The sequence below is a fragment of the Elephas maximus genome, chromosome 12, assembly GCF_024166365.1.
Source record: "Elephas maximus indicus isolate mEleMax1 chromosome 12, mEleMax1 primary haplotype, whole genome shotgun sequence".
Classification (NCBI taxonomy): domain Eukaryota; kingdom Metazoa; phylum Chordata; class Mammalia; order Proboscidea; family Elephantidae; genus Elephas; species Elephas maximus.
Genome location: NC_064830.1, coordinates 81,219,781 through 81,234,659, shown reverse-complemented (window position 1 = coordinate 81,234,659; position 14,879 = coordinate 81,219,781). Strand labels below are relative to the sequence as shown.

The 14,879-nt window shown below is 37.5% G+C and overlaps 1 protein-coding gene across 1 annotated transcript in view; it reads right to left on the bottom strand.

Moving 5' to 3' along the window:
- LOC126087504 (phospholipid-transporting ATPase ABCA3-like) overlaps window positions 1-14,879 on the bottom strand; it is a 188,787-nt gene that overhangs the window by 128,342 nt on the left and 45,566 nt on the right. The window contains exon 6 of the mRNA XM_049905035.1: window positions 1,312-1,571. Within this exon, the coding sequence (XP_049760992.1) occupies window positions 1,312-1,571 (260 nt within the window). The remainder of the gene's footprint in view (window positions 1-1,311; window positions 1,572-14,879) is intronic.

Here is a 14,879-nt window from a genome sequence, read left to right as displayed (position 1 = left end):
GTCTATAATTTTATGGAAGTAGATTGCCAGGCCCTTCTTCCACGGCACTGCAGAGTGTATTTGAACCGCCAACCTTCGCGTTAGTAGCCAAGTGGAAAGCATTTACCCAGGCACACCCATAAACCTAAGAGAATGGTTAAAATTCAGAACACTGACAACACTAAATGCTGGCGAGGATATGAAACATCAGGAACTCTCGTTCATTGCTGGTAGGAATGCGAATAATATAACTACTTTGGAAGACAGTCTGTCAGTTTCTTCCACCGCTAAACATAGCCTTACCATATGATCCAGCAACCCTGCTCTTAAGTATTTAGCCAAATGAATTGAAAATGTATGTCCAGCACAAAAACCTGCACAGGATTGTTTACAGCAGCTTTATTCACAAAGGCCAAAACTGGAAGCAACCAAGATGTCCTTCAGTATATGAATAGACAAACAAGCTGTGGTACATCCATACAATGGAGTATTATTCAGCGATAAAGATACATGAACTATTAATCTATGAAAAGACATGGAGGAAACTTAAATGCATATAGCTAAGTGAAAGAAGCCAATCTGAAAAAACTACATACAGTATGATTCCAACTACAGGACATTCTAGAAAAGGCAAAACTATAGAGACAATAAAAAGACCAGTAGCTGCCAGGGGTTCAATGGGAAGTGAAGGGTCAATAGGTGAAGCACAGGCCTTTTAAGTGCAATGGAACTATTCTGCATGATTATGTAATGGTGGACACATGACAGTATGTATTTGTCAAAACCCATAGAACTGTACAACACAAAGAGTAAACCCTAAACTACAGACTTTAGTTAATAATAATGTCTCACTATTAGTCTACCAGTTGTAACAAAAGTACTACATTAATGTGTGATACCAGTATTAGGAGAAACTGTGTACAAAGGGGAGAGGGAATATATGGGAACTTAGTGTCCTTTCTATGTAATTTTTCTGTAAATCTAAAACTGCTCTAAAAAATAAAGTATATTAAAAAATAAAGTATATTACTAACCACAAATAAGTAAGGGAAAGAGGTTTTAGGGCACTTGGCATTTAAGTTCAATCTGTAATATTCTTGAGAAGTAGTCATCTAGAAAAAAGACTAAAAACCAAACCAACAATTTCGATAAAAACACTAAATTTTAGAAAACTGCCAAAAGATCTAAGTGCTTATTACTTGGCTACTACTGAAACATAACCATCTATGAGTGCTGAATGTGGAGGACTAATCCAGCTCCCTATATAAATCTGCCCCACAGACCCCAAATTTTCAACAGAAGCTCTATCTACCACAAGAAAAATGCAGTTACCTTCAATCTGTTTTCCTTCTCCCACACAATGGATTGAATGAGGGTAAAATGATTCATGGAAAACATAAACAAGATTATCAAAGGAATGAAAAAACCAGAAAAAGTAAAGAAAAAATCACGACGATATTTTGGATATGGAAATCTCTGAACAAAAATGCTGACAGCATCGAACAGCTCTTCTGTAGCGCGGTTCTTATGATACAACATGATGGCCTTATCCACAGCATGTTGCAGAAGGAGGAACCCTTCACGGATGTACCCTAAATGAGAAAACAAAGGTTGTTAAGGACAACAGACCAAGAAATAGCTGCGTTGAAAAAAAAAGGAAATAAAACTACATCAAAGACAAACAAAGCCCATTTTGTAACGAGACCATTCTCATAGTCTAATATTTACAGAGAAGCTATCAACGTTTTACTACACAAATAAGTAATGAATACTTTCTAAAATGAACCTAATTCCTAGCTTCCCAGAAATAAAATATTACATGAAATTATAGAGCTGTTTTCTACAATTTAAATCAACTGAAATGAATGAGAACGGAATTATTGGGTAGGCAAAGATTTTGCTTCTGCATCCTGGACTTTGAAATAAGAAATAAAGCTCATAAAAGAAATGATAAACAGAGAGTTATGTGAGCTGATGGCCACGAAAGCAGTGCTACTCAAAATGTGGTCCCTCAGCCTGTGCCAGTATGCAAACAGTTTCTTACTGGTTTATGAGTTGAGTATAGAAATTAAGAATAACCCCTTTAAAACTGTAATAGAAGTTTGTATTGCCAAAAATCAAGAAACGAGTTTTTCTATTAATTTATACAACCCACTCATTGCCATCGAGTAGATTCCGGATCATAGTGACCCTATAGAACAGAGTAGAACCATCCCACAGAATTCCAAGGCTATAATCTTTACGGAAGCAGACTACCACATCTTTCTCCCATGGAGCCGCTGTGGTTTTGAACCTCTGACATTTTGGTTCGCAGCAGAGCGCTTTAACCACTGTGCCACCAGGGCTCCTAATTTAAACATGTCCTTCATATATTGCTATGGATTGAATTGTGTCCCCCCAAAACATGTGTCAGCTTGGCTAGGCCATGATTCCCAGTATTGCGTGGTTGTCCTCCATTTTGTGATCTAATGTATTTATCCTGTGTTATAAATCCTAACGTCTATGATGTTAATGAGGCAGGATTAGAGGCAGTGATGTTAATAAGGCAGGACACAATCTACAGGATTGGGTTCTATTTTGAGTCAATCTCTTTTGCCATATAAAAGACAGAAGCAAGCAGAGACGAAAGGGATCTCATACCACCAAGAAAGAAGCAACAGGAACGGAGCGCATCTTTGGACCTAGCATCCCTGTGCTGAGAAGCTCCTAGACCAGGGGAAGACTGATAACAAGGACCTTCCCCCAGAAATGACAGAGAGAGAAAGCCTTCCCCTGGAGCTGGTGCCGTGAATTTGGATTTATAGCTTCCTAGACTGTGAGAGAATAAACTTCTGTTTGTTCAAGCTATTCATTTGTGGTATTTCTGTTACGGCAGCACTAGATAACTAAGATAAATGTTATTAATGTGAATCCTGTGTCAGATGTACATATCGTGCATATTTTCTCCCCCTCCGAATTTTGCCATTTTACTTATTTAACGGTGTCTTTTTTTTTTTTCATATGAGCAGAAGTACTTAATTTTAATAAAGGTCAATTTATCAATGTTTTTCTTTTATAATAAATGCCTTTTGTGTCCTAATAAATCACTGCCTATCCCAAGATCATGAAGATATTCTCATAAATTTTGCTCTAGAATCTTTATGATTTTAACTCTTACATTCAAATTTATGATCTTTTAAATTAGTTTTTCTGTAGGGTGTGAGGTGATCAAGATTCATTCTTCCCATATGGATACTAAGTTGTTCCACCACCATTTGTTGTGAAAACTTTTCTTTCTCCAATGCATTATATTGGTACCTTCAAGGAAAATCAAGTAACTCTCTATGTGCATGCCTATTTCCAACACCCCATTCCTTCCACTGGTCTGTTTGTCCTTTACACCGATATGACAATGCCTTAATTACTATAGTAAGACTTGAAATCAGGTAGGATATGTCCTCTAACATTGTTCTTCCTTTTCAAGATCGTTCTGTCTATTCCAGAACCTTTGCATTTCTATATAAATTTCAAAGCCTGTCAATTTCTGCAGAAAAAGCCTGCTGGGATTTTGATTATAAAAGCAATGACTCTACAGATTAATTCAGGGAGAGTTTACATTTTAACAATTTTCAGTCTTCAAATTTAGGTCTTTTTTTTATTTTCTCTTGGAGCTATTTTGGAGTTTTTGATGTAGATTTATAATTTGTTTGCACACTGACTTTGTATCTTAGCATTTTACTAAATTAACACATTCGTTATAGTAGTTCTTTTGTAGATTTTTCAGATTATTTGCACATACCACTGTGTTATCTGCAAAAATAATTTTACTTCTTTCTTTCCAAATGTTATGCCCTTTTGTTTCTTTTTCTGGGACAGGCTAGGTCTTCCAGTAATATGTTGAAAAGATGAGAACAAATAACCTTGCTTTGTTCCTCATATTAGGTGGAAGTGTTTAATATTTAGCCAGTATGCTGTAACTTTTTCACAGACGTGCTTTATCAGATTGAGAAAATTCACTTTTATTGCTGCTTTGGTTAGAATTTTTAAATATACTTTCTATTTTGTAAAAAATTTAGTTTTACAGAAAAATTGCAAAGATAGTACAGAGAATTCCTGTATACAATGCATTCTCAATGGAGGCATTGTATCATTCCAAGGGGACCACCGTACATAAACAGATATATAGTATGTCTGATTTAAAATTACATGGATGAGAGCATTTGTGGTGGGGGGGGGGATGTCTAAAAAGGCTCCTTACAGAGGCAATAATGAAAAAAAGGAGAAACACTATGGAATACCCTGCAGCCAGCTTCTCTAATATTAACATCTTACAAAACCACGGTACCTTTGTCAACACCAGGAAATACAATTCATAATTATACAGACTATATCTAGATTTCACTATTTTTTCCCCAATGTCCTTTTTCTGTTCCGGGATACTATATTGCATTTATCATGTCTCCATAGTCCCCTCTGATTAGTGAGAATTTCACATTCTTTCCTCATTTATCATGACCTTTGGATTTTTTAAGGGTACTGGTCAGGTATTTAATAGAATGTTCTAAAATTTGGGCACACTTGATGTTTTATTACCATCAGACTAGGGTTATGAGTTTTGGGGAAGGATACCAAAGGTGAAGTGCACCCTTCATCATACGCTATCAGGGTGTATTTGATGTCAATATGACATCCCTGGTGATGTCAACCTTGATCGCTTGGTCAAAGTGATGTCTGGCAGCTTTCTCCACTGTAAAGTTACTATTTTTTCCTTTCCATGCTCTTTTCTTTGGAAACAAGTCATTAAATCCAGCCCACATTCAAGGGTAGAGGATTATGGTCCACTTCCTGGAGGGGAGAGTATCTACAAATACAATTTGGAATTCTTCCACAAGGAATATTTATGCTTTCCCATCCATTTACTCATTCAATCATTTATTTATATCAGAATGGACTCATTGAAATTTATTTTATTCTTTGGATTATAATCAATTACTACTATTCTGATGCTCAATTTCTTTCACTTTGGCCACTGGTAGCTCTTTTAGGTTGGCCGCTGTGTTTTTTTGGCAGGCCCAAGCCACCCATCCTGCTCCGTTTTTTTTGTTTGTTTGTTTTAAGCACATCCTTACTTTCTGGTACTACAAGATGCTCCAGGATTGTTTTGTATTTTTGCTACCCCAGCCCTAAAATTAGCCACACCTCTAAGCTTCCATTCCTTTTATTTGGAGAATAATACTGAGAAACCACAAACAGGCACTGGATGTGCTGGTTGATAACTAAGCTGTCATTACTTGCAGGCCCTCCCAACAGACAGAGCTAAGAAATACATGTATTTTACATGTATACTGACTGACAAGAGCCCTGGTGGCACAGCGGTTAAGCGTTCAACCGCTAACTGAAAGATCCGCAGTTGGAACCCACCAGCTGCTCTGTGGGAGAAAGATGTGGTAGTCTGCTTCCTTAAAGATTACAGCCTTGGAAACTCCAAAGGGTAGTTCTACTCTGTAACATATGGAGTCACTATGAGTCAGAACGGATTTGACAACAATAGTTTTTTGTTTTTTAAGTACACACACATCTATATTTCTGCATCTATCAATCTCTACAAATAAATATGCATTCATACCGATATCTCCAACTCTAATTCAGTACCATAATGTTCATTCTAGTCTTCCCTTTATTTGTAACTTCCTTCACTGACAGTGAAAAACTTGAATCTGAAACCATACCCCCTGAGAAACAAGTTTACCAACTAAAGTACAGTATTTGTGTATATTTATTTTCTGTTTAGCCTTACTGTATTCATTCAAAACAGAGTTTTTTGAAGTCACTTAGGTCAGCTCCTTTTTCCACCACCCTCTTCAATGAGGTTATCAATAAAAATATTGACTACATCATGGACTGCCAGAAGAACGAACAAATCTGTCTTGGAAGAAGTACAGCCAGAATGCTCCTTAGAAGCGAGAATGGCATGATTTCGTCTTAAGTACTTGGGCATGTTATCAGGAGGAGCCAACCCCTGGAGAAGAACATGATGCTTAGTAGAGGGTCCGTGAAAAAGAGGAAGACCCTCAACAAGATGTACTGACACAGTGGCTCCAACAATGGGCTCAAGGACAACAATAATTATAAGAATGACGCAGGACTAGGCAGTGTTTCATTCTGTTGTACACAGGGTCACTATGGGTCAGCAACTAACACAACAACAGGGTTTTAAATTGTGGGAGAAATAGGGAAAAGTAAGTCCACATCATCCTCCCAGAAGTAGAAAAATTCAGCCACATGATACTGTCCCAAAGCTCTTGGATATTGTTTTTTGTTTTCTTTTTTGACATAGTTTCCTGTTCACTAATTTATTCCTTAGCCATTTTGACTCTACTGATGAGCCCATCAAAAGCATCCTTCAGAATGAAAAACACCAAAGTTACAAGGTAATTATGAGCCCAAGGGGCAGAACGGGCCACATAAACCAGAGATTATATTAGCCTGAGACGGAAGAACTAAATGGTGCCCAGCTACAACCGATGACTGTCCTGACAGGGAACACAACAAAAAACCCCTGAGGGAGCAGGAGAGCAGTGGGATGCAGACCGCAAATTCTCATAAAAAGACAAGACTTAATGGTCTGACTGAGACTAGAATGACCCCAGAGGTCATAGTCCCCAGACCTTCTGTTAGCCCAAAACAGGAACCATTCCCAAAGCCAACTCTTCAGACAGGGATTGGACTGGACTATGGGATAGACAATGATACTGGTGAAGAATGAGCTTCTTGGATCAAGTAGACTCATAAGACTATGTTGGCATTTCCTGTCTAAAGAGGAGATGAGAGGGTAGAGGGGGTCAGATGCTGGCCAAATGGACACAAAGAGAGAGAGTGGAGGGAAGGGGTGTCCTGTCTCATTAAAAAAAAAAAAAAAAATCTCATTAGAGGGAGAGTAATTAGGATTATATAGCAAGGTGTTTATAATTTTTTGTATGAGAGTCCGACTTGATTTGTAAACTTTCACTTAAAGCACAATAAAAATAAAAATAAAAAAAGCATCCTTTATCTCTGTTAACTGTGTTTTTTATTTCTAATATTTCCTTTCGATTCTTATAGTTTCCATCTCTCTGCTGGAATAACCCATCTGATTTTGCATGTTGTCTACCTTCTCCATTAGAAAGTTTAACATAATAGCCTTCTCCATTAGAAAGTTTAACATAATAGCCATAAACCAAAGCCAAAACCATTGCCATCAAGTTGATTCTGACTCATAGCAACAGGGTAGAACCACCTCCATAAAGTTTCCAAGGAGTGGCTGATGGATTCAAACTGCTGACCTTTTGGCTAGCAGCCAAGCTCTTAACTACTGTTGCCACCAGGGTTCCATATTACCCATTGTTATTTTAAATTCCCTGTCTGCCATATTTAAATATGGTTTTGATGACTCTTTTGTCTTTCAAGATTGTGGTTTTACTTATTTTTTTGCAAGTCTCATCATTTTTTGTTGAAAGCCAGACATGTGGTATAACGTAGCAGATATGGAAGTAAACTTTTTTTTATGCTTAGAGATAAACATGCCTTTCCTTACGCCAGTCCTTTAGTGTGGGAGTTTGTGTTAATATAGTCAAGAGTAAGTCTAGATTTTAAGTTTGTTGTTATCAGGGTAACCCTTAGTACACCACCACAGGCTTCAAATACTTCTTGTGGTACCTAGTGTTTAGGGTTTGACTAGTTTGCCAGTTCTGCTCCCCTCTTGGGTTTAGGTCTTCACTTTGTACTTATCCCCCAGAGAGAATCTGTCTGTTGCAGCTCTCCCAGATACATTCCACTGTTATTTTAGTGTGGTGTTTGTTGGTAGGCAGAGGAAGGGGCATTCTCTGATATACTAAGCTTCAGGCTTAGGCTGACATTGTGAAGCTAGGTCTCAGAGGTATGGCCTTCACAAGTGCTCCTGCCTCTTCTCCACCTAGGCCTAGCACATATTCCTGGCCCTCTCTCAGAGTAGAGCTCTCCCTCCCCAGGTTCCTTTCCCCAGCTGCAATGGGTTTCCATCAGAGCCCTAAGGCAATGTTTTTAAATTTTTTTTATTTGTGCTTTAAGTGAAAGTTTACAAATCAAGTCAGTCACTCATACAAAAACTTCACACACCTTGCTATGTACTCCTAGCTGCTCTTCCCCTAATGTGACAGCACACTCCTTCTATCCACCCTGTATTCCGTGTCCATTCAGCCAGCTCCTGTCCCCTTCTGCCTTCTCATCTCACCTCCAGACTGGAACTGCCCACACAGTCTCATGTGTCTACTTGAGCCAAGAAGCTCACTCTTCACCAGTATCATTTTCTGTCTTACAGTCCAGTCCAATCCTTGTCTGAAGAGTTGGCTTCAGGAATGGTTTCAGTCTTCGGCTAACAGGTGGTCCAGGGACCATGACTTCTGGGGTCCCTCTAGTCTCATTCAGACCATTAAGTCTGATCTTTATGAGAATTTGAAGTCTGCATCCCACCATTCTGCTCAATCGGGGATTCTCTGTTGTGTCCCCTGTCAGGGAGTAATTGGTGGTAGCTGGGCACCATCTAGCTCTTCCAGTCTCAGGCTGATGCAGTCTCTGGTTTATGTGGCCCTTTCTTTCTCTTGGGCTCATATTTACCTTGTGTCTTTAGAGTTCTTCATTCTCCTTTGCCCCAGGTGAGTTGAGATAGATGGTAAGGCAATATTTTTGTTGTTGTTGCTGCTGTTCTCCCTGCAGATTAAGATTCTTATTCTCTAGAGAGGATAGCGGAGATTGCTTTGGACAGGGTTTCAGCACTACCCACTGTTTCTTTACCCTGGCAAGCACCATGAGGGAATTTTTTCAGGATTCTCCCTAATCTTTCCTGTGGGGACCAGGCAGGTTTCTTGAGGGAAAAGCCTGTAAGAGGTTTCAAACCCTTCTACGTTGGCAGGTCCCAAGGGTTTCACACCATCTTGCTAGACTAAAATTGGTCTTCAGTAACTAGCTACCTCTAGGTTAATCCTCTTATCAGTTCATATGGCTTTCAGCAGTGTCTGTCCCACTTAAATGCTCGGATCCTCTTTCTCCCTGTTGGGGAGATACTCTCTGTATCTCTGTATCTGTCTCTAGATTCTGAGACTGTCCTTTGCACTGTGGCCTAGGTTCTTTGATGGTATTAATTTGCTGTTTGTTTAGCTGCTTTTTCTTGTTGTACAGGTCATAGTACTGCACTTTTCAACTTTCTACATCTCCGAGTTGAAACCAGAAGTTTGAGGGTTTTGTTTTTTATCATGACTAGTATTAAAACTGTGTAAAATGCTTGTTCTGCATCTATTAAGATAACCAAATCATCTATTTTCCAAATACGGTAAATATCATTGATTTTCAAATTTTAAACTTTTTTTGCCTTCCTGAGGTAGACCATTCTGTGTTATCCTTTTATATATTATTATTGGGTTCAATTTACTATTATTGTATTAAACATATCTACTTCTACATTCTTGAGGGATGTTGATCTTAAGATCCTGTCAGCTTTTGGTTATCAGGAGGGGCCAGTCCATGGAGAAGGACATGATGCTTGGTAAAGTAGAGGGTCAGTGAAAAAGAGGAAGGCTCTAAACAAGACGGACTGACACTGAGACTGCAACAATGGGCTCAAGCACAACAACGACTGTGAGGGTAACACAGGACTGGGCAGTGTTTTTTCTATTGTATGTGGGGTCGCTATGGGTTGGAAAGTGATTCGATGGCAGCTAACAACAAAAGTTGAAAATAATGCTATAAAGTCCTTCACTCAAAAAAAAACTCAAGGGGAATAAAAAAACGGCCCATTGCCACCTAGGTGACTACAACTTATGATGACCCCATGTGTGTCAGAGTTGTACGGTGCTCCTTAGGGTGAATTTTCAAAGGCTGATTTTTCAGAAGTAAATTGCCAGGCATTTTTTCTGAGGCACCTCTAGATGAACTTGAAATTCTAATCTTTTGGTTAGCAGCTGAGCACATTAAATGTTTGCACCACCCAGAGATTACCTAAAGTTCTTTATAATATCCCCTTATTCTATTTTTCAACTTACATAAAATTAGTAATTATATGTCCCCCTTTCAGTCCTGTTAATAGTAATTTATGTTTTCTATCTTTTTGTAGTTGTTATTCTCACTAGCTAGTTTATTAAATTTACGGATTTTTTAAAGAACCATTTTTTCAGACTTCGTTAATTTACTCTATTATTTTTCTCTTCTCTATGTCATTCATTTCCACTCTTATTTTTTATTATTTTCTTTCTCCTTCTTTCAGTGGTTTTACTTTGCCTTTGTTTTCTTCCTTCTTAGCGTGGAGCTTAGGATATTTCTTTCTAACCTTTGTTCTTTTCTAACATACGCATATACGCTAAAATTTTTTCTCAGATTAACTGCAATTCATAATTTTTGTTGTGTTTTGCTTTCATTATTATACAGCTTGAAATTTTTTTTGAAGTTCCATTATACGATCTTGATTACTTAGAATTGCCTTGCTAGATTTCTAGCAATTGGAATTTTTTATATATCTTGTTTTAGTTTCTAATTTAATTACATCATGGTCCACAAATACACTCTTATGATTTAGATCCTTTTTATTTACTGAGGCTTGCTTTATGGCCCACTCATATGGTCTTGTGAATGTGCTACGCACTTAAAAAAGAATATGTATTTTTGTAGTGGTTGGGTGTAGTGTACACGCACACATCAACAGGTCAATGGGATGTATACCAAAAAAACCAAACTCACTGCCCTCAAGTTGGTTCTGACTCATAGTGACCCTATAAGACAGAGTAGAACTGCCTCATAGAGTTTCCAAGAAGTGCCTGGTAGATTTGAACTGACGACCTTTGGTTAGCAGCCATAGCTCTTAACCACTATGACACCAGGGTTTCCATGGGATGTATAGTGTGGTTCAAACCCTCTATTTACTGATTCTCTGTAACTTTAAAAAATTTTTGTGGTTGTTGTTAGCTGTTGCTGTTTTTAGCTGCCATTTCTTTAGGTCCCATCCTGACATTTTTTTTTCCCACTTCCTGACCTCTTTTGAATTAAGTAATTTTTAGTATTCCATCTCACCTCCTGGTTTGGCTTTTAACCTGTATTTCATTTTTTTTCCCCCTAATTTTTAGTGCTCAATCTAGACATTATAAAATGTATTCTTATTTTATCACAATCTACAGTGAATTAATATCAAAAAACTTTATAAAATATGTACAAATTTCTATGGAATAATTTTATTTACCCCCTTTTCTTTGTTCTATTTTTGTCAAATATTAACTCAACTTATATTTTAAATCCCATGATAACACTGTCATTAATTTTGCTTAATCAATAGTTTTTTAAAGAAATTAAGAAAAGGAAAATGTGTTATTTTATATTTACTCATATGTTTACCATTTCCACTGTCATTTATTCTTTCTCAGATAGGATCGCTATGAGTCAGAATTGACTCAACAGCAACTGGTTTTGTTTTTTTTGGTTTTTAATAGATATGTGTTTCCTTGGTATTATTTATCTGTGAAGAACTTTCCTTAGCATTTCTTGTCATGTTGCTCTGAAACATTAAGCTTTCATTTAACTGAAAATGTCTTTCTTTCACTCTTCTTTTCAAAGGATATTTTCAACAGATACAGAATCCCAGATTTCTGGAATTTTCTTCTTATTGGAATTTTAAGGATATTTTCCACTGTCACCTGGTTCCCATTGTTTCTGATGAGATGTCAGCAATCATTCTTATTGTGCACCCTCTCCTCATTTACTGACTTGGTTAGGTTCCAAAGACCAGGTCATTATGCAAAATCAGTGTTATGTGAAAATGAAGGATGATCACATCAGACCAGGAAATGGAACATGACTATTTCATCACATAAGTGCCAAATTACATCATTACATAACTGCCAAACCAAACTGCTAGCCAAGCTGACACAACCTTAACCATCACAGCCAGCATTCATTCTCACCTCACACCTCAGCATTCATTACTGCCAGACACACATCATTAATACACAAAATAGACAGTAGATTTTTTTTACTACTGTCGTAAATGCAAAACGTCAGATTAGTGAGGAGAAGGTATAATTCCTATGTATGCAATATGTCTCTTCTTTGTGTCAATTTGCACTTCAGATTTTCTCTTTATCCAAGGTCTTCTACAGTTTGACTATGAAGTGTATAGGTATGATTTTCTTTGTATTTATCCTGATTGGGGTTTGCTTAGCTTCTTTCCTCCACAAATTTATAATTTTAATCAATTATGAGAAATATTCAACAGTCCTTTAAACATGTTTTCAGCATCATTCTCTTTCTCCTTTTCATATAGTACCTCCAGTTACAAATATGTAATAGTATCATCTCACAGGTCAATGATGTTGTGTTCACTGTTTTAAATTAAGGTAAAATACACGTAACACATAATTAACCATTTTAAAGAGTACAATTCAGTGGCATTCAGTACACGTACAATGTTGTACAAACACAACCTCTATCTCATTCCAAAACATTTTCATCCTCCTTCCCCCCAAAAAAACTCCATACCCATTAAGCAGTTACTCCCCATTCTCACTTCTACTCTGCCCCTGGCAACGGCCAATCTGCTTTCTGTGTTTATGGATTTACCTATTCCGGATATTTCATATAAATGGGATCATACATAATGTTTTCAAGGTTCATCCACATTGTAGCATGTATGAGTAAGCACTTCATTTTTTTATGGCTGAATATTGTCAATCTGTTTCTCTCTCTGATTATGTGTCCTCAAATTTATTGACCCTTTATTTTATTGTGTCCAATATGCTGGTAAACCCATCTGATGAATTTATTTTAGACATTTTATTTTTGTTCTAGAATTTCCATTTGTTTGTTTTAGCATTTGCAGTATTAGGATGAAGTGTCCCACTTAAATAGCTCAAATATGTTTTGTATTGCTTTTGATATTGAGAGAACAATGCAAATGAAAGTAGAGTGAAACCTGTGAGAGCTGGAACTCAACAGGACTGCTTTGTTTTTCCAGGTCTTGCAAGGTTTCTGCCTTTGACAGTGTAGAGTCCTATCACTTTTCCATAATCTCTATTAGTGAAAAATATCTGAGGTTTTCTTCTCTGACAGTGTTCCACCTTACACAGGTTCTAGCTTTTGCAGGTTTTACTGTATAATTTTTGTTTGTTCCTCAAAGAGTGCTAGCCCCTTCCTCTGCCATACAGCTAGAATGAAGAGCTGATCATTCAAATTCCACAACAGTGTAACTGTACTGAATTTGGATTTCAGCTTTAATTAAATTGAGCTCACCTCTGCTTTTAAATCACCTCTGCCTAATCCCCCACATCCTGTGCCATGGCCAATGGACGGATATTGTTTCTTTGGTCAGGTTCTGAAGTAGAACAAGGCAGAACTACAGTTTCAGAGAGTTCTGATTTACCTGGGGATTCAATTCCATCAGGCTCCAGAGTAAAAACACTACAAGACTGCATGAACTCTCTCTGCTTTCTAGCCCACCTTCACTGCTGGCTACAGAGGAAAAAAAATGCTAGGGTTTAGGCAAGGGGAAACTGTCAAACTCAAACATTTATTTCTGATTTTTGGGCTCATCCACCAGTCCATACTATTGTTAAACACACAGCTGTTTCCAGATTATCTCTAAAAAGCATCTCCACGTATAGCTGGCACATTCATACCTATATCAAGCATTTGTACCAGGTACGGAAGCCAGAGCATCTCTCTGCTGGCCTATAAAGGGCTTGTCCCTCTCTGGAATTCAGTTCATCAAAGCTTCCTTGCATACAAGATTCTTCAATAGCATCATAGAAGAGTATTATTTTCATTTTATTCAGTTTTTTTTCTTGTTATTACCACAGAAGTAAAGGTCTTTCACGTCCTCCTACATACCAACATGAATCAAAAGTCTCTAATAATTCATTTTCAATGTATTTTACAAAAGTGCTAGAATACAATGGCTTGAAAAATTAAAAAAATAATAAACTAGACTTTACCAGAGTAGCACTGCCCTAAAGAACATTTGATTTATTGGGACAAGCAAAGGTTTCCCATGCAGCCATCCATGGAAGCCTAGATTGTGCCCCAATATTCTTTTGGAGGAAAGTATTGATAAGACCTTAAGTTCAAGATTATTTATTTCCCAAAAGATCCTTGTGATTGAAGACCAGAGTGAATATTCTCATTGATAGCATGGAGGATCATATTTACAACATTTAAATACATTTGTACTGCTTTTGATAACATACTGGGGAAAGTTTGGTGAAAAATTTAGTGAACTGACTCTGGACATACACTGTCTTTGTTCAAATCCGAACTCCAATGCTTGTGAACCACTTAACCATTAGCACAATTATATAATCTCTCTGAGCTTCAGATACTTTACCTGCAAAACTGATATAACGGGATCTACCTCATAGTACCCCCACGTGTCTGTCAGTTTGTCATACTGTGGGGGCCTGCGTGTTGTTGTGATGGTGGAAGCTATGCCACCAGTATTCAAATACCAGCAGGGTTACCCATGGCGAAAGGTTTCAGGTGAGCTTCCAGACTAAGATAGACTAGGAAGAAGGATCCAGCAGTCTACTTCTGAACTGCAGACATCCATTAATATCAGAACCTGGAATGTATGAAGCATGAGTCTAGGAAAATTGGAAGTCATCAAAAATGAAATGGAACGCATCAACATTGATATCCTAACCATTAGTGAGCTGAAATGGACTGGTATTGGTCATTCTGAATTGGACAATCATACGGTCTACTATGCCTGGAATGACAGCTTCAAGAGGAATAGCACTGCATTCATCATCAAAAAGAACATTTCAAGATCTATCCTGAAGTACAATGCTGTCAGTGATAAAATAACATCCATATGCCTACAAGGAAGACCAGTTAATACAATTATTATTCAAATTTACACACCAACCACTAAGGCC